Source organism: Eurypyga helias, unplaced genomic scaffold, assembly GCF_000690775.1.
Source record: "Eurypyga helias isolate BGI_N326 unplaced genomic scaffold, ASM69077v1 scaffold4382, whole genome shotgun sequence".
In the NCBI taxonomy this organism is placed as follows: Eukaryota; Metazoa; Chordata; class Aves; order Eurypygiformes; family Eurypygidae; genus Eurypyga; species Eurypyga helias.
The window spans coordinates 11175-32487 of record NW_010237734.1 but is presented as its reverse complement, the minus strand read 5'-3'; the positions used below and the strand labels follow the sequence as shown (position 1 = coordinate 32487).

General features: G+C 39.0%; 1 protein-coding gene across 1 annotated transcript in view; it reads right to left on the bottom strand.

Annotated features, from left to right (window-relative positions):
- Nucleotides 1-2201: 2201 nt before the first annotated feature.
- LOC104506573 (collagen alpha-1(XI) chain-like) overlaps nucleotides 2202-21313 on the bottom strand; it is a gene marked incomplete at its 3' end in the record, with an annotated part of 20429 nt that continues 1317 nt past the window's right edge. Inside the window, exons 2-5 of the mRNA XM_010147561.1 lie at nucleotides 19992-20159; nucleotides 15513-15726; nucleotides 12952-13114; nucleotides 2202-2330 (exon numbers count right to left, since the gene is read on the bottom strand). Of these exons, the coding sequence (XP_010145863.1) occupies nucleotides 2202-2330; nucleotides 12952-13114; nucleotides 15513-15726; nucleotides 19992-20159 (674 nt within the window). The remainder of the gene's footprint in view (nucleotides 2331-12951; nucleotides 13115-15512; nucleotides 15727-19991; nucleotides 20160-21313) is intronic.

Below are 21313 nucleotides of genomic sequence, written 5' to 3'. Positions count from 1 at the left end.
TACGATGTGTACCTCAAGGAGATTCCTAGTTCAGAAAGCAAAATGATTCAATCACCACTCAGAGCAATAAATGGAAGCAAACAGGAATGGCAGTTCTCCATGTTTCAAATCTTTTAGCTCCTTTGAAATTAATTTTAAAATGTTACATTGCAAATTAAGATCTTTGATTCTACTTTGTTCTCTGTAGGTGGCCCCACGAGCTATATGTGTTATCAAAGGGGGGAAAAAAAAAAAAAAAAAGGCCTTGGAAAAGCACATTCAAAACTCACTAACCCCCAGAGGTTCTCCCAATGGCCGCTGAATTTAACAATAGGGTATTTGCTGACTCCAGTGGCAGTTCCATTAGTCTGAGGATGATCTTAACTCAGGATGCTCAAGGAGAACAGCGTCAGTTGTTTGATTTTATGGTTCCCTTTCTTTGTATGGTGCTCAGAGACTGTTTCCAACAGATATGCAGTACATAACTGGGGATTCTATATGATGAGCATATAACTACATGTGCATATAGCTTTTATAATTATGATGAGGCTTATTTTTCTTTTGATCTAGAAAAGAGTGCTCTCAACTGATGCTAGTGTTAAACTGCTTTGATACAGTACAAACTTAATATCTGACAGCAGGAGATTTAGCTAGTCATCCATTATGGAGGAAGTGTAATCCCTGGGCTATTTTATTCATATTCTACATCCTTTCAAAACAGTGAATTATACTCTAATAATTCACCAGTCGTCACTATTAATAAATCAAGCACAAGTGTGCATTCTTCATCCTGAAAAGATTTTAACCATCGTTTCCCCACAAAGATCAGTTTATTAGATTGACTGCTCTTCAGTCTTACTTCAAAGTAGAAAAGCAGTAGCCTAGTCAAACCTTCCAGGTCTCCTCACAGGAAACAGAAAAAGAATTCGAGGGCTAAGTCTCACTGTAGCAAAGCCCAGGACAGTTCCCAGCAAAATTTCAAATGTCTTGAAATTTAAGAGTGAGGGGGGAAAAAAAAAAAACCAAACCAAAACACCCTTTTTTTTTCTTCCCATAAAATATCAACAATATGCTTTCAGCCTGTTCTCTTTTAGAATATAGTGCACAGAGATCCGTGTATCCAGGCACACAGACAGAAGGTCCTACAAGGTCTTCATGAAGAGACCAGACTCCATACACTGTAACGTAGGGAGTGTGTAAAGGCCTCGGCCTCTGTGTAATCACCACATTTTGAAATACAGCTCCTAAGTAAGGGATGTTAGAGGCCCTTTAAACTCAGCTCCAGGCCTACGGACCTTACACTCCCCATAGTTTTCAGGCAGGTAGAATAGATGGTAACAACAAATAAAATTATCATGTATTTAGGCAAAACCCTGTCTCAAAATTGGCCCAAAGCAGGCATCTGAGAACAATTCAGCAAGTGTTTAATGGAGATCTCTGAGCAATCAGTAACAATAACCACTCAACTCACACACAGTTGAGCACATACCAACTGTCCAGAGCCAATTTTAATTACGACTAGTTATGTTCTGCAAAAGCTTTCCCCTTTCCAGTTTGATGCAAGTATTTGGAATGTGTACAACAATACATGCAACTGCTGACCCTCAGAGGTCTAATCTGAGGCACTACCTTGCCTCCAGTGAATTACAAAGCTTATGGCTGTGAGAACTGTCTGCAGTGACAAATGCTTTCTGTAAATATTTTTTGTGTGTCTGGGAAAAATTCCAACTCTGTTTTGTCCCTGTATCTGCTACAAGTGGAGCTGGCTCAAATAATTTCATGTACACATGCATTTGCACACTGGACACAGCTCATTAGAACAGAAGGCATGTCTAGCAGAAGCTGTTTACCATTGCAGAATGCTCATCGCTCCTGTACCTTTCAAATGTGGCATGTGATGGTATTCAGCATCCATGAAATCATAAACGTACACAGGAAGAACAAATAGGTATACCTAAACAAACTCATATTGCTATCTTTTTTAAGGAATTACAGTTCAACCTCACTGAGCATTTGGGTTATTCAAATACCAGTGTGGTAAGTTCCTTCAGATGCTTGACATAAATGATTGGATAGCAAAATTGTGAATCCACTCCTCCAGCCTTCCTCCCCCGCATCTAGACCAACGCATGCCATTTAGCCGTAAACGCTCCTTAGGTAACTTGTGTCCAGCACAACCACTAATGTGCAGTAAATCTGGTCATTCATGACTGAGTACTCACCTCATCAACTTGAGGATCTTGAGCCTGAGCAGCATTGGGCACAGGGGAATCACAGTCTGGGCTGTAATGCTCACAATAGTCATATGCAGCTCTGGGGTCAGCGATAATCAACAGCTGCTGGATCTCACCCTGCAGGAAAGCGTACGCAGGTTAAATAACTGAGCCACAGGCTGTCTGCAGTTCACCAGAACTACAGTGTTTTCATTCAGAAAACAAAACCAGACATGTAATACTTGTAGCAGATATTACATTAATATTTGTGGTTATAAATAACATAGCTACTTAATTTCTGCTACTATTCTGGACAATATCCCAACTGTTGTGTGCATGCAAAACAATGTGAGTTGTTTCCGAAGGGGCTAGGTGCAAAACTGTGGCTCAGAAAGCTGTCTGGTTTGGAAAGGAGAGGGTGGGAAGGTGTAACTCCTGCTCCGTCATTTTCATGCTGTTTGTTTACTTCTTCACTGGGAACCAGTCTAAATTCCTAAGATTTAATTCCGGGCACTTCCTATTACCAGCATGCAGCTCAGCATGCAAGTGATCAACAGAATAATTCAGAGAGTTTGCATCACATCTGTGCTCTCAAAGAAGGGAGAAAATAAGATAAAATAAAAAGGGCTGTACCAGAGACACAGTTATTGGAATAAAAAAGAATTAAGTATGTGCTGGCTGAATACACACTGCAGAATACGTTGAAATAAAAACGTTAACGGCTAACAAATGTTCTTTCCATCCCCCTTCCCATATATCATGTGTAAAAACAACACTGCAGTAAAGAGACCCACTATTCCGGATAACAAAAACGGCTCTGCTGAGATCCCCGACAGAGACCTTGGATGTTTATCATCTTCCACAGAAAGCTGTCTGGTATCCAGTGCATTTTCTAACATACTGGTACCATTTAAACGGTGTTAGGTCAATTCCTGCCAACGTTTCCACTATAAATTTCCCCATTCAGGAGCTTCTTAGGCTGTCACAAAAATAAGGTTGTTGAAAATTGGCACATGCTCTTGGTCAAACCCCATTAACTTCAGTCTCTTGCTGCTTCCCCAAAAGGGAGGATTTTTAAGCTTTTATATATTTCTAATGTGATTTTATTTTGTTTTTTCCCAAAATCAGGGACAAAGGAATAACTTTGTCAGTATACCTGTACATGCTTTGTCTTTAAAGACAAAACAGTAAAACTCATGGAAATGTGCAGCTGGGAAAATGTACAGTTATCTCAGTATTTCCAGCACTGCTTTACAACTCTCTGACCAGTAGCCTTTAACAAAGTAACACAACTGGAGAATATTTTTAAAGAATAATTGATAACATACCTTCTTTTCATAACGAAAACTCATAGAAAGAAGACGACTCTCAAATTGAAAAAAATATCAACCAAACTTCTGCAATTTTCCCAATTCTACAGGTTTTTTTACTAACTTATTTAACATAAAACATGAAATGCTTAGTTTCTCAGCACATCACGGCTGTACATTACAAATCCGTTTTTTTACAATACTCTCAACTCATTTTACTTTATAGGCTCATGTGTGTCTCCAGTTAATTTAGAGTTGGAATATATCTTTTTTAAGTTTCCAGAAATACTGGAAGTTCCCCTGCCAGTGGTTCTGAACTGTCTCTTCTCTTTTCCTTACCTCAGCAATACTTCTATATACATACAAAGAAATTCCCCTCGGATTCCCGACACGACTCCCTCCAGACTCTGAGTGAAGCGAGAGTTTTTGTACAGTCACTGCCAGCCTACCCATGCCCCATCTCCAGCAAAGTGAGTCCACAGGACTCTGCCCTTCCCCCTTCCCAAGCCAAAGTAAAACTAAGTGAAGCAGAGGAGTAAGTGAGAGAGAATTGGCACCAGAAAGACAGAGGTAACTCTCTTGGAGCAGCCATTAGAGGTGGATGTGCAGCCCTCCGTCTCACCCTGCTGAGTGCAGGTTGTTGTCTTGCTGTACGCCCCTGAACATCCCTGGCTTTCCGAGATGCCCACACAGATCACCATGTATATGCCGTGCCAGCTACTGCGGGTAATGCCGGAGCCACTCCTGAAACTCCTGCTGCTCAGCATGGTCTGCACCAAGAACCCAGGTTGGGATACAGCCGGTACGCTGGAGCTTGCTTTGTGCTGATCTTGAACGCCATGGAATTTTGGCACTGGGCTTTGTCAGATTGTGTGTTTGCAAGAAGCACTCAGCATGCTGTTATGGCTTGGCTTGGATGGCCCTAAATTGGTTAAAGCTGTTCGGGATCCACTGACTGTAGTGCCCAGCACTGCCTGTCATGGGTCCGCAGTGAGGGGCGCCCTCAGACGCTGTTCATGTGCGAGACGTTTACGGAGGTACTCACTGACTTTGCATTTGGCATCCCAAACGTTGCTTTTCCACTTTTTCTTTCAACATCGACTATGAAAAATTAATTTTCCAGTAAATTATTAGTTTTCTTTTTCTATTTTTTTTTTTTTCCCCCTTTTCTATCTTTGCTAATTACATGGCTTCTCTGAGTATTTGTATGTGAAGCACTGGCAGTGCTGTGTCACTGCTCTGTGAAGAGCTCTCATTTCAGATCAGGTCAATCACCATAGCACATGAAATTCCACACACATTATTGCAGATTTCATTATGGTGATTCAGTTATCATCCTAAGGTATTTGTTGGGCAAATTTACGCACAGAATGACTTCAGCCTTCACAAACACATTCTTTGATTTTAACTGCTTGACTTTGTGAGACTTAAATAGAATTTTATAACGTTCTTTGTGAATAAACTACAAGTGCTTAAACATGACCTGGAGTCATAAATTAGGCACTTAATGATCTACCTGCACCAGTTCCACGACCTTTAAATGGATAAATGGAGTCATGGATTATTAACAATTCTAATAGCTGGTCTCTAAAACAACACTAAGGCATCTAAACATTCAGGCATATGTGTATCATGCCATTCTTATGTGAAAATTGCAGAAAGTCTCCCAGGACAGAATGATGAAAGCAAAAGAGGGAGAACAAAGATGGGGAAGGAGACAGAACAGAGTAAAATTTATAAATACACTTGAGCATCCTTGAAGTACTCTGAAACGTGCATAGAGGGAAAAAAAAAAAAAACAGTACAAAAGGCAGCTGTAGATTAATTCTATCTCTGTCCCTATGAAGTTGTCAGGACCACCTCTCTTGGGAAAGGCTGCTCAGGCAAGGTCACAAAGTTGACAGATGATGCACAGTGCGTTACACAAGCCAAATGTTTGATGTCTCTGCTGAGCCCCTCTCCACCGTGATTTGATGTCAGAGATAAGTGGGATGTTAGCAGAAGGCAGAGAACTTGGGGTGAGGTATCAGATATACCCACAGCCACTTTGTCACCTTACTACTTGTAACGATGTGCACACCTAACTTGCCCCAAAAGTGCTAAAAGCTTATTTAGCACCTGAGAAGAAAAATCAGCTGCCTTTTAACATATTTTTTTCATCCTGGATAATAAAACGTTGTTTAAAATACATTGTATATCAGGTATTTCGCATTACTTGTGTATTAGGAATGAGAAGGCTGAGCTATGTTGGGGTTGCAGTGCAGGCAGACAGACAAGCACCGCTTGTAAGTAAAAACAATCAATTTGGAGTCTTAATATTTAGTTTGGATCATAAATACTTAATTGAAATAGACACTAAGTTGTGAAACCCAGCAAATGACTCACAAAGTCAATGCAGTCGAATAATTCATCCCAATATGGAATAAAAATAGTTAAAGTTATGAACGCTTTAATTCCCCTCTATTTTGGGAATGTGCTCATAATTAAAATCAGAGACTGTTGAATCAGCCTCAGGGTTATATGAATAATGTGCCTGAGAACCATAAAATATCTTGCCCACCAGTTCTGCCTAGCATGAAAACAAGGTACAGAAGGATTACTTCTGTAGCACTGCCCCAAAAGGTACTCTACCAAATAAGCTTCTCTTGGCAGGGTCCTCCAAGACTATTAAAAGGAGTTCATTAGATCTGAAGAAACTTTTGCTTTTTTGTGGCATGACACAGCAAATGTGGAGAACCAGGCTACGGTGCTGCAAGGAGAATACACTCGCTTCGTTGAATGTGTGCCCATTGGTGCAGTCGCACCGACATTCACTCAGAGTAACCCTTCATCAAGGAACAGCCCAACTAAGAACGAGCAGGGGGTGATTCCAACTTTTTACAGCCTTTCTTAGATTCCACAGCAGAAATCGCAATAAGGAAAATCTCCAATTAGATATGGTGCCAGATCTTCTTAATGATATAAATCATTGAGGGCCTGAGAAGTAAGGAATGACTTATTTTATCATTACAAGCAATAAATGTTAATGGCTGCTTATTAACTTAATTGTGACTTCATAAAAAGTCTTAGATATTATCTCTCTTCTTGAAACATTCCCTTTTCCTCTTAACCATGCAATCATAGTAATGCTTTCAAAATCTGGTGTATTAGAGAAATACAACCATAAAGTAGTCCATTTATCAGCTAAAAGTTTCTATCATTGATAAAAGTCATCTGCCAGCATTGTTAAACAGGCAAAAGGACGAATTCTTACAGGGTTGTAAGGGCACTGTATTAAGGAATCTGTGTTGAAACTACTGAGTTTTCCAGCTTCTAAAATATCATGGCCTAGTTCCCTAGTTCTACAAGAACCTCAAACAGTTCAGATGCAGAGACGGATTTTTGGGACATCTCTTTCACAAGGATCTTAATAAACAATAACTCTGCCAGGTGAAAGTGAGCTTTGACCAGGAAATAGCAGGGAAGCATTACTTGAGCAGCTCTGCAGGACCCTCTCCACAGAAGCAAAATTCACAAATTATTCAGCAACATTTAAAAAACAACTTTCAAAAAATGAGTGATCTTAGTAGCTGCACAACATGGTTGCTACATAACAATGTGACTGGACCAGAGCTGAGAACTCAAATTGTAATTTCTTATTGAAAAATAACAGGTTTCCTAGAATGAGTTCATTAGGAGAAAGCTTATTGATCTTTTTCCAGCTTGACAAAAAATATCAATGAAAATTAATGCAGCAATTACTTAAAGTGTCTAATTTATATATTAGACATTCAGAAAGACTTTCCACAACCAGAGTGGAAAGGTTAGTATTAGCAAAATACCACCCTTCTAACCCTTTCCGGATAAAATGAGTACCTCTTATGTGCTTGTAAGGATAATTACATTTTAAAGGTGGCTACCTAAATGGTGATAAAGGCCTAACAAAAGCAGTGCTAGGCACTGTATCAGCTCAGGAGGACAACATCAGTATCTTTCATTTCCCTACGATAGCTAAAGCCTAAGAATTACAGAGCAGACTCCTCAGTAAATCAGCAGAAACCCTAACCTGTGTGTTATGTGCCAACATTCTCTAATTAGCTGTGTGACAGCACAACTACAGACTCCAAAGAACAAAAGTCTAGACAGCCTGGATATTATTACTATAGAATTCAGAAGAACCTGCTGCAGAATTCATTTAATCATCCTGCAAAGATTTGAGGGATTGAAGAATTCCAGGGGCCTTTAATACAATATTCCATAACCCAGGCCCATTGCATAATATAGCTAGAGACAGATACTTGGAGTCTGCCAGGCCGAAGCACTGTAAAAGCAATAAATTGTGAAAGCAGAATCTGTCCAGGTCAAAGTTTCCAGAGAAATCAATGTCTTCTTGATTCTTTGAAGCTCCATGGTTATAATGGTATATATTCAGCTTGGTTAAGAAATAGGTTGATACAGCAATTATAATTTTTAACCTTTGGAACAGCTATTCACAGACTAAAGTTGAATGCACGTCTTGGTTGAGAGATTAGATTTTATTATAGTGCCTGTATATAAAGCACACGTACACAACACACAGAGACACATACGTGTGACTGAGGACACCTTATTTTCTTGATAAAATACCTGCAAATCTCTTGCACTGTCATTTGTTTATCTTTGCAACCTCATTTACAGCTGTACTTTCCAACATAAACGCATTACACACAATATTAAATGAGGTGATAATCAATCCTATCTGCAAAATCTTATGGAGCTGATGTAACAGCAGCATTTTTGGAGCCTGGGTTGTTAATTTTAAATGTAATTACAGAGGGTTTAGTTAAATGACCATTCCTTTGTTTCTTGGGAATATTCCTTGGCAATGAACTTGAACTTCAATGAATTACTAGAGCTTTCTTTCCTTCCTCCCCCCCCCCTCCCCCCCCCCCCACCTCCTTCTTTCAGAAACAAGGAAGAGAAACAAGGAAAACAGAATTATTTACTTTTGTTCACTGAGCATAAATTTGGAAATACTATAAAAAAACTCCAAACAAAAGCCCCATTCTTTCTGACTAAAACCAAAAAGGTGCAAAACAAAACAAGCCCAATAGAAAGCTTTTGTAAGAAATGTAAAAATGCTGGGATTTTATTAGATGCCTCTGAAATGGAAAAATTGGTTGATTTGCCTTTTCCCCCCCCACCTCCCAGTGCTGGAATTTGGCCACTTCTCTGGTCTTGATAGCTGGTTGGGTGCTTCTAAATGTTTTTGCCTGCAACTGATTGCATCCTTTGATTTCTGTCCCACTGATGTCAAACATGACTTCTTAGTCTGACTGACACCAAGCATTTAGTGGGTCACCAGCAGTCATGGAAGGCACTATATAACAGGACTCACTGCAGCTCAGCAGCTCACCTCAACAGCAGGAAGCAGGGGACACCGATGACGCGATATTCACACTACACGCCTCTGGGGAAGTCTTACTTTGGGCTAGCTTCCCTACCCCTACAGAAATTCTGCTCAGAGCAAAAGCTCTACCCAGGCTGCTACTGCCACCTCCTTCACGGAGCACACACTCAGGCGAGCAGCCTTTCTGCACTGCGCACTTGGACTCCCCACGCTTACGGACATGCGAGTGATGGCTACGCACCTGAAGGGATCTGCAACCCAAATCGTACTGCTGCCAAAGCTCTAGCATTCCAGCTCCAGCTGCTCACTTGGGCTGTTTAAAGGAATCCTATTATGTACGTAAGTGTATGAATGCTTTTTCATGAAAATGGGTTAATGCCTAGTATCAAAATTTAAACCCTTTAATAACACCAATTACTGCAAGAATTTAATCTCATGAATTGTGCAGTCAGAGCTTTCATTAGCTTTAAATGAGTCTTCTATACATCAGGCTTTGTCTTGTTACACTCATTTAAAGCCCAGTGCCTGAAAACTACTGTATTGGTCTGACGTGTGGGGAGTTTCGAAGGAAAAGTCTATAGGGAAATATCTGCATAAAGACTCTGTTAGTTGTTAATTTGTTATAAAATACTTACTATAAAAAACTATTGTATTGTTCACACCAACAGCAATAAATGAGGAGTGACAAATCCTTAAAGATGGCAAAGAATAAAAAGATTCCTGCTATTTATCAGACATTTAAGCCACAAACATATTTCAATGGATGTAATTCCAGATTCTTGTACTGGGTGCCATGTACCAGTATCTAATTTCTTCTTTTTTTTTAATAGTTTTTTGTATACTGTTGTAGGAATCCTCTGCTTTGCAGTAAGCACTTACAAACCAGCTCTTCTTGCACTGTTTAATTGAAAGCACAGACCAGACTCATTTCCAATGACACAAGTTGAGATCTACCAGGTCAGTTTTTCATAGACAAGAATTTACAAAGTAGTTCCACTGATATCAATAGACTCACTCCAGCAAGCAAGTGCTTAGCAGCACAAATGAAGGTCTCAATGTGGCAGTCAGTAATAATAAAACTACGCTGTCTAGAAACCATATTATTTTAAGACACATTCACAGTTTATAATTTGCTTCTCGAGCAGGTGTATGCACCTGATGTTTAATGCCTGCTGGCATCCCATGCCTTGTTTGTGATATTATACTGATTCCCCTATTAACGGAACAGTGACATAAAATCCCAGATTAATAGCCACATATAAAACACAAACACACACACACCCCTCCCCCCCAAGATTGGGAAAATACTTCAGATAAATTTTTTCTTGCTTTCCAAGCTGAACCAGAAGATCCCAGTACTAGAACATGCCTCTTGGCTTCAGCACAAGCAGGTAACCTTGCCAAGGAATAGTATTCTTGCAGAATACGCAAACCCGGAAAATTAGGCAGTCATTTATCATGCTCTTTGAACACTAATCAGCCCTTTCCCTCTTTCACTGGTGATCTACCCAATCTCTGGACACCCAGAACGCTTACTGACTCAGAAATTCTTGATCATCAGCATAAGAAGTTGCCTCAAAGCAGTCATGTCAAACTGACTGAAATGTATGATTTAAAATTGCCCAGTGCACTATAACATGTTGTTGTGTTAGCAAGGGTCAGGCTGCCAGAATCAGAACCAAAGTGGGAGAACTGCCTAGACAACAGAAGTTAATACTAACAACAGGAAAAAAAAAAAAGTTGTTTTGCTAAATTTTGTTATATTACAAGTTTGAAATAACATAGGAACAAAGAATAATATTTGATCGACTGTGATGTAACACTGTTTTAAAATACACGTGGAATATTCCTCATAGGAGCAATATTTGTTCTGAGGATTCTAGATTAATGGTCCATGCAAATACATTGGAGCAATGACCGAAGAAGTAACACTTTTTTCCCAAAGATACAATCAAGTTGTCAAGAGGTCAAGAGAATGTCACATAATAATATCTGTCTTCTGTGTACGTAAGGGAGCAGGACCATATGATTTATCTACAGCACTGTGCTCTGCTTTTAGGGGGATTGAATGACTTTAGTGATGCCACTGGGTTTGGTGCAGTTGCGTAACATTGTACAAACAGGTTCAGGCCCAGAAGAAACCCTGGCATCTTTAACCACTGAGTCACTGAAACCTAAAATTTCAATATATATCTCTAGAGGTTTGGTATGTCCACAGTTTGAATTCCCATTCAGATAGAGGAGACTGAAGAGTGCTCCACAGTTCCTGTGATCAAACCATCGGCTTACCATGACTAAACCCACCATTATTACTCAACATAAAACAGCCTTTGCGACGCCTGGCTACAACATGCTGTGAATACCAACAAGTCATCATACACCGAGGTATTTCCTTTTATGTCCTTCCTACATGTATGCTAGTGAAGGCATCAAATGTGTGTCTTATACAGTTTTAAGTCTTAAACTCTGAAATCTAATGTCATGTCAGAGATGAAAGGCCCTAGCATGCTTCCCTTATTCAATGTGTCACTTGATGCAAACAATTAAAACATATCTCTTCATGCACAAATCATCAACCACTGTCTTTTATGCAAAGAGCTATGTACAATCATTGCAGCACCTCTCAAACTTCAGACAGGTCTTTTTATTCAGCAATTGCACTGGGTAAAAAAAACCAAGCACCAGTGTTTAGGTATTATGCACTTCCCTCCCTGACAAGTTTTAAGATGGTTACAAACTTCGCAAGAGTAAGTCAGGGCTGGTTGCCTTAGTTTCCATTATCATCTAAAATCACTTGTCAAACACTAACAAGGTATCAGTTTATCTACTTCTATTGTATTTCTTTTGGTGCATTCTTTTTACTGATATATATTAACATTGCACATATTTTTAACAATCTATTGACAAACACACATATTGTGAGACCTGGTTTCTGACCTAAGAAAGAAACACAAATGAAAACTGAAAGTCATTAGCCCACGTGGAGACCCTAAACCCTTCTTCCACCCCAGATAAGGTATCTGTGGAATTTGTCTTCAAATGGAACCTCATGTCACTCAGATGTGCAAACTGTATCGGGGGCTACAGGTAAATTGGGGTGTGAATACCAAACATATACTGGTTGACCCATTCAACCATCCCAGAAATTCCCCCATAAAGATATCTCATGTTTCATCCTGTCTATGGAAACAAAAGCTAACAAAGCCACAGTGTTACACTCAATTCGTATTTCCTCTCTCGATGCCTATGCAGCTTCTCAAGCATACGCTCTGCTTAAAGCTAGGATTACAACTCTGGATATTTATGGAGCAGAGATGGTCTGGATATTAAATAAGCTAACTACTGACCTGTATTTTCTTATTTTTCAGTTTTAATTTAAATTTGACAGTTTTGACTGTTGTACAACAGTATCACAAAAGCAACTCAATAGTGTAGATTTAGAGAAGCTTCATTATTAGCCTGTAAAAATAACCGTTGATATAAGGGCTCTACCTAGAAAGGCCTCATGATTGGCAGTCACATACTTCCTTAGAGGCATTTCAGCCTTCCTATATGTACTACTTGGCCAGTAAATGACGGAAACATATATGTCCTTATTGCCAAAGTATGTTCCAGTTACTGGAAAGAGTAATACGTGGGATAAACAATATAAGGGATTCATATTACATAGAAACTTTCCAGGCCCTTAACCCCCTCTTTCAAATACTGTTAGCATGCACAAATATCTGTAAATGCTTAAGAGAGACAGAACTAACATGAATCAGTATCATATTGCTCAACTTTCCCAGATTAATTTTCCTAAATATCTTGGGTATCTCAATATTAGGCAGAAAGACAAAAAAAGCAAGCCCCTTCCAGATACAATATAACCTAAAGAACAGAAAAATGCATCATATCTTCCAATGACAGAGAAATTTCCCTGGTTTATTTCTCCTTTAGTTCAGCCTATCCTAACAGGTTCTATAAATCAAACTTGCTACATTAGACCAGCTTTAGTGCCCAAAAAGTTATTCTGCTTTGCACTAAGCACTTCACTCAACACAAAATCACTCAATTCCCTAAGTTCAGTATTGATTTTTACCTCAAAAACTTCTTCGTCCAGAATCCTGGTTCCAAAGACAGTGATGCCATTGGTGTCCACAACTGCTTTGTCACTTCTTTCAAGTGGTTTTGTAGTTTTCTTGTTACAGTCAACAATCATTGTAACACTTCTTTTCTCCACACTAATAGCTACTCGATGCCACCTATTAAAAAAACAACATAATGCTACTGTAATTTATGTTTTTGAAACTAGGCCATTGTGTTCTTATCAAGACAGCTGATTGTAGGATGAGTACCCATCAAGCCACAGATAAAATTCTACATTTCTCCATTTATTTCCTTCTTTCATATGTACACAATGGTTTGCCTATTCACTATATAACTTCTGTCCCTCAGTACAAAGGAATCAGATCCACAGTTCATCGTGAATATCCCATATAAGATGAAGTTCAAGCTGACCTTCCCTGAAGCTTTTACCCAGAGAACATTAGCAAACTCAAATTAGAAGCAAGTGCTCTGTCCACATTGTTAGCCTGAACAATCTGACAGAAGATTTTATTTTTCTTAATGTGTTTGATTTTCCAAATTACTTAAGGAATTACTTGTGTAAATATATTTAATCCAGCAATTTATTCTTTGTTATTTGCATTTTACTATTTGTTCTCTGTGATCAAACTGCAAAATTTTACCATGTTCTTTTGCTTATTTGAAGGTATCCTACAGATAAAGAGATTTTTCAAAGATGAACAATGGTTTCAGCATAGATGCTTTTCCAGATACATACACTTTAAAATGCTTGCCAGTATTCCTGTACAATAGCTTTTGCCTACATAAATATTCACCAAAAAGTGAGTGAAGTGATTCAGAATACTGACAATTTTAAAGACATTTGAGAACAAAGTTTTGTACAATTTGTCCATCTACACCATGTCCTTTATGAGACTTTATTATCCTTACAAACCACATTAATTTAGAGAGCATCTCTGCTATGACAAATTAAATATCTAAGAGCAACAGCAAACCTCTCTAACATGGAGCAAAACATTAAAGCATCTTTGACAGACCAGGGCAAAAAGTGTCCAAGTGTGTCATACTCATGACTGGGATGAGGAAGGCTGGAATCACGTTATTTTTGTTGGCATTTGTGGCACTAAGGTTCTCTAAATCAGAGAGACAGCTTAGATCATTGTTACAAAGAGCTTCTGTATATCAAAAGGAAGACCTCAAAGCTAATGGAATCTGACTGCTAAACAGTATCACTGAGCCAAGACTTTAATTCCGTGTTTTCTCTGGAACGTGGTTGAACATTATCTTTATACAAGCAAACTGTCCATGCATCCTCAGGCACATTTTACTCTTTTTAAATATATCTCATTTTGAGACGAAGACTGTTGTCCTAGATCCTTCATAAAATAGCTGAGTCAGAAGAAAATTGTCGGTCTCTCTTTTGAAAGCAGGCAGAAGCTGAGAGCATGAAAACATAGCTCGCTGCGGACAGGACTGGCGCCAGTTGACCTACAAGTTTGGTACAACTGCCTGCAGTGAGACTACACAACCAAGTTCATTTGATTTTTTCATTTTTATCAGTTTCTCCACATTATGGGTGAAATTCTGAAATCCATGTCAAGCTTTGTTATTTAGAGGAAGTCAGTGAAAAAAAAAAAGAAATTTGCTGCTTTATTTTATCACTCCTGCTAGGGAAATGCATCAGTTTTAGGTTTCATGCTATAGTTCCATTCTCTGATAATACAAGGCCTAGAAGTCCATTACTTTTTCCTTCTTTTATCCTTTATTGCTTTATAAACATACTTCATTATAGTTCAATTTTTATCTTTCCTTCTCTACAGATTTGTTTCCTTTTGCTGTAATCAAGTTTCGGTTTGTGTGTCTGTGAAGACTGTGGCTGCTCTTCCTGAACTGCAGCACAACAAATAAAAAGCCTTTGAAAGAACGAATGCCCATGAATGACATTCCCAGAGAATGACTGCTTGCCTACAAAGGGAAGTTGGCTACAAAAACCAGCTGCATTAATAAAGTAATAGATGTTTGAGATTAATTGCCTTTCTTAAGGGTGCGGTATAAGTCCTTGCGGTAGTGCAGATGAATCGTCCAGCTTATTCTTCCCCGATTTCCTTACATAGACATCTCAAACCATGTCACTTGTCTGCTGTTTTGGTTCAAGGCAGGAGAAATTCTATGCTTTCTTGTCAATTTGTCTTCATCCTTCCTATCACCTTCAAAGGGCTGAGATAGCCCTTCTAGTCAGCCCTCGAGTGTTTCTGAAAACAGTTTCTTCCTGCGCAATACATGAAGAATCATCACAGGTTTAATTTGGGTGGGTTTAACTTCTATGACTATTTCTTCACTTCTGATTTATAGAAATGAAAAATTAGAAAGGTGGTTTAGCTTTATTTGTAACTGTACACACTGTTTGAAGCTGGAATTGTATGCTGCTGCCAAGGTTCCCTGACTTGGTACCACAGCAGTTCAACTAGCTGGAAATCGTGTTGGTGATTTAATCTTTAAGGTTATTGTTTGTAAAGACAAATACCTACACAGTGGTCTGTGGTATTGTTTTTCATCTTCAAATTCTACACTTACTTGCCATCAGCAATGTTGACTGTTCTGAAAAGAGGATAGTCTTCTGGGGCAGGTTTTCCATTTTGGTCTTCAAACAGGAAGACAGGGGATCTACCGACTTCAACGCCTACTTGCTGAATTCCTTGCTCGTTGTAGACAGACAGCAGGAAGGACTGGATCCCCTTTTTAGGTTTTACTGTCATTAGTATTGAAAAGTCTTCTGGAAAATCTCCATCTGTAAACAATGTGATATATACAGTTACAAATTCAGAAAGTATGAAACCATTTTTTAAAGGTTTACCTTTTTCTCTAAGCACAGAGGATCCCACATACAAACTGTCGGGGTTTTTCAATTCTCCAGAACAAATACATAAGAAACTAGACCAGAAATATTTGTTGTTATCTCTCGTTTTCTTTCTGGTCTTGCTTTAATTCCTGAAAGACATATCTGAATGGTTCCTAAAAACATGACTTGTACATCTACTGAAAATTTATGTTATAGTACAATATACGCAAGAAACAGTTTCATGTTCATTATTTTTTATACTCGTCTTCTTTTTAGCAATCTTTTTATTTAAAAGCGTGAGCTACAATTTCACTCAACAAAATAAGTATCTGTGTTATAGCAGATGTGTTCCTAGGCACTTCAGCTCCCTTGATAACCACTTGCCTTAGTTTCTCTCTCTCAATGTATATTTGAGTCATTCTAGAATAATATTGTGCATAACATTGAAAAAATACATAGCTAGTTTTATTTAATAGGAGCTTTAGGCAAAGTCAAAGAACATTTAATTTTCATTTATTCCCTGATGCTTTCTCTTTGAAGTAGAGATTATATCTCAATCATTGTTTCAACCTTCACAACTAAAAATAAACAAAATTAGAAGTGGATACAGCTTGTTTATAAAGAAAGGACTGAGATTTGTACTCAGTCCTACTCCTGTTGAATCTGGCAGTAAACCTGCTTTTCACTTGATGGGAAACTCTATTAGGCTTAATAAAATATGAAATGTAAGACTGAGATTATAAAATAATGAATACAATGTTATAATAATATAATACAGTAAGTTCTAGTAAAATAAAAGAATTTACATTTTTGTAATGAATAAAAGTCAGTAAGACTTGAACATTGAAAGCTGATTTAGGAATTGCTTCTTCTAATGGGAGAAAATAAAAGATTGTTTCCAAGACAGGTCTTGTGGGAAAACACTGTCAGGGTTCTGTGGAGTCTTCCATGAAGACAAGTTATTGATGGCATTAACTCGTTAGTTACAATATGAGAACAAAATGCTTAAAATCTTTGTCGCTCTTTAAATGACATACTGCTCTCCTAAACCAGAAAATCCCTAGTCTTGCACTTACTATACCGCCTACTACAGTGTTCGTTTATGTGCTTTCCACCATCTTTTTAACTTTTTTGGTAGAAGGTTGTTGAAACACCCTAGTAATACAGACCAATTTAGGGCTTGTTTCAACATCTTATTTTGAAGGGATCAAAGCTCAAGAAATAGGAAGCATTTCATATACTCTGGTGAGCCTCTGGTCAAGCTTTTTAATGACAACATAAAGCTGCTAGTTTACAGATTAAATTAACTATATGTTACAGCTTTTAATGTCAGAGTAAACAGATGACAAAGAAAAAAATATGACTGTCAAAGGCCAAAGAAATTATTTGGAAAGCACTGAACACTTGCCCTATCTGCACTGTTAATCTGAAAGATAGGTTGAAAATGCTTAAGGCAGGTGACACTCATTCAGCTCGTCTGGGCATGTGCTTTCAAACAGTAACCACTTCTGAAAAAGCCCAGGAGCTTTCTAGGAAAGGTGACTGCAAAGGGCTCATGGGCCTCAGCTCAGTAGTTTGTCATCACTGCTATGAGGTAACATTCCCAAATGTTTTATCTTGCACCTACATTGTGTAATTACTAGTGCATTTCCTCCAAATGCAGTTTTGAGTGAAGAATGTCATTCATTTATTGACCTTTAACACGTAAAACCTTATATATTGCTATGTATGTACAGTTCTGCTCACATCTATGGAACAGTTAAAGTCCTCAACTACTTTTAAATCCCTTGTATGGTATGGTACTACTGAACAATGGCCAAAAATCACAGCAACTGGAGGGAAAATTGCTAAAAAAATCTTTACACGTATCTGGGTTGCCATCCCTACATGCTTTTGTAAATGAGAACCAAGAGCATATAAACAAACGGTACAACAAAAACTCAAGCAGTTATCTTTGGAATGATGTAATGCCTTCCAGTCAGTGCAACAATGCCTACAAGATTCTGGGAAATTGCTGAATATTTTAGGATTCGTTTTTAAAGATGGCTATATCAATGCTCCTGGCTTTTGCCACCCATAGCTCCTTCTGAGCTACAATAGCTAGATACCTATAATTCCCAATGAGTTGGACAGAAGCAAACATAGGGTGCATTGCAGCTTGTATTGTTTAGCTACAGTGACGTCTCACAACTCAGTCTCATTTTGGATATCTTCTTTAGTCTTTCCACTACCATATTGAACTAAGAAAAAGGGACATGATTGCTCAAATATTTGTAAGAATCACCTCTGAAGAAAAAAAAAAAAAAATTTCTTTTGGTGGGGAGAGGATGCCTGTTCCACAAGATTCAGAATTACCATGATCACCTCCCAAAAAACTGTTGCTATGTTCTCTATTGAAGTAGAGGATAGCATGACATTTTCCCATATTAAGCACAGTCTTGTGGTGGCTTCTCTTACTGCCGTGAGGGAGCAATGCTTTATATTTGCCTCCTGCACCCAGAAGTGTTGCAACAGATTGGTAAAATCAACCCAATCCATGCCAGTGCTAAAGCAGAAACTGAAAGCATTAGCAAGAAGAGTACCTAAATTAAGGCATTGAAAGGCTACAGAAATTGAGATGTTGGCACACAACGTGAGGTACTTATTTGTTCTGGCATTCAAGGACTTCATGAGCTGCAGCAGCCAGATCTCCTCTTTATACTACGATTTGATTCATGAATAAGTGCAAGTCAGCCCAAGCTCTCAGACTTCCTGCTCTAGACTTTCAGGCACTGGTTTAGCAGAGGGTGATTGTACTGTCCTAAAGTTCACAATGTATTAGGGATTCCAAGTCAGTTTAATCTTCTGTTCAGTCGTATTTGAATGCTCATTTAAAAGTTTCTGTTGTACCACTTGGCTTCAGTGACACACACTGTGAAACTCAAAACATAAAGGTGCCAACTTATTACACCGTGCCACTTTTGCAGTTTTTCAAGACAATGGATCATTTTTGCATTTTTTAAAGGAAAAGCAGCCCATATTCTGCTAACCTTACTTAGGTGAAGAAGAAATCAATTACACACATAGTCCAACATATCAGCAAGAGACTGCAGACTGTAATGTGACATTGCATTAATAGTTTCATCTGGATAGCTCTGCTAACTATATGCAACTTACTGAGAAGATATATTAAAAACTGAAAAACTGTGTTAAAATAATATAATATCTGCAGTGAATTTTTGTATTCATGTAAGGAATCAAAGCAAAAGGAAACTGATGAGTTAATGGAACATGTAAGTTATGCCTGAAGTGCGTATAGCTGTTTTCCATGGTGCTCTGGGAACCCAGTATTACCAGAAAATTATGTATGTTTCCCCCTTTTACAGGTCTTCAGTGGTATGTATATGATTCTATAGCTCTGATGACAGCTGTACGATTCTATAGCTATAGGACATCTACATGATTGCTCCTTTGAAAGACAAAAAAGAAAGTTTTGTTTTGGTTTTTTGTTTGTTTGTTTTTTTACAAACATCTAGTCTGTATGTTTATATACAGGACTTGTTCAAACTCTGCATGGATTATCCAAGCATAAAAATTAATCATTCCACAATTTTGGTTTTTAATATTCTTACCATCATTTTCTTCAACAGTTTGGGTCAAGTGACAGCCAAATAATGGAATAAAAATCTCTTCTCAACATCCAAAGAATCTTTTCTAAGACATGATTATTTCATTTTAGAGAAGATGAAATCACATTCCCTGCTGTCCACAACAAGCCTTGTTTAGTCCCCCAAATACCCAGCCGCTCTTCGGTAATTCTTAGCAGATGGTGCTTCTGGGAACAATTTTGCAACGGCCAACCACACCTCAGTTCTGCCAGTGCAGCATTACTCTGGGAAGTATTGCTTTTGAAGGGACTACTGAAACTGGAGGAGATTTGCCAAAGCCACCCAACAAGCTTTCCATCAGGTTGCACTGTGAAAGAACAGGTAATACCGCTCAGAGGCCAGTTCTGCCAGTGACACAGAATTTGATGAAAAGCTCTATGAGTGAAGCCAATAAACCCAATTCATTTGGGGGATAGAGTGTGTCCCTCCCCTTGTGTGCAGGCCCAGCTCTAGGGATCACAGAGCCTGTTGTGGTCCCGACGATGGACTACATGCTGTGCTTTAGCTACCGTAAAAGCACAGGCAGGGAGATAATTTACCAAAGCCATAGCATCCCGACAGCCTTACCTGGGTACAGCTGCTTCGTTGGGGCACTCAGCTGGGCCGCCTTTGAAACTCGGTAGGCAACATCTGAGCCTTTTGAATCCCTTCGGTTTGTGCAAAATCCTGCCGTTCTTGATACTCCTTCTGGTGAATTGTGAAATTCTAATGCTTTTAGCACATCAACAGGTTCAGCTGACCAAGGAGGGAAAAAAAAAAAGTGATTACTCATCTTGCATCTTTCCAGTATGAAAGATAAACAGAGATTAATTTAATGGCAAATGTGTATGTAATCATAGCAGTACCTGCATCCAAGTTTGATATACTGCAGATTACTCTGACACCAGAATATTATTTTAACAGAATTATTCGTTTTTAAAGAGTTCATCCCCCCCACTGCCACTGTTGTGATCAGATTTCCAAACTGCTTGACTGCACACTGAAAATCACCGTTTCCCACACGCAGAGAATCTGAGTGATTGACACTTACAGTGCATGCTTTCAGTGAGTGATTTCTAAGAAGTGGAACTGATATTAAAGCTGACACAAAAGTTTCAGAAGCGTTCAGCTACTAATAATCTGCTATCTGAAACTCAGCTGTTGCAAACATGAAAATATGTTCTGATTACATATGACTCTTTTCTCAGACACCAAGAGATAATGAAGACAATCTCATTTCACAGAATCACAGAATGGTTTGGGTTGGAAGGGACCTTAAAGATCATCTAGTTCCAACCCCCCTGCCATGGGCAGGGACACCTTCCACTAGACCAGGTTGCTCCAAGCCTCATCCAGCCTGGCCTTGGACACTTCCAGGGATGGGGCATCCACAGCTTCTCTGGGCAACCTGTCCCAGTGCTTCAGCACCCTCTCCGGGAAGAACTTCGTCCTGATATCTATTCTAAACCTCCCCACTTTCAATTTAAACCCGTTACCCCTTGTCCTGTCCCTATAGGCCCTGGGGAAAAGTTCCCCCCAGCTTCCTTGTAGCCGCTTCAGGCACTGGAAGGCTGCAGCGAGGTCGCCCTGGAGCCTCCTCTTCTCCAGGCTGAACAAGCCCAATTCTCGCAGCCTTTCATCACAGCAGAGGTGCTCCAGCCCTCGGATCATCTCCATGGCCTCCTCTGGACTCGCTCCAGCTGGTCTATATCCTACTGATGTGGAGGGCTCATCCAGTTAAAGAAAAAATATCCCTGCTTTGCCTGCAAGGTGGGAATGGATTGGATCCCAGTCTGCCATTACTTCCAAGTTAAATCCAAATAGGTTTGTTTTGTACTTACGAGTACAAATATGATCGAGTTACATTCATGCTCAGAGTCTAAAAGTTTACATCTGAAATCCAGAGCTAC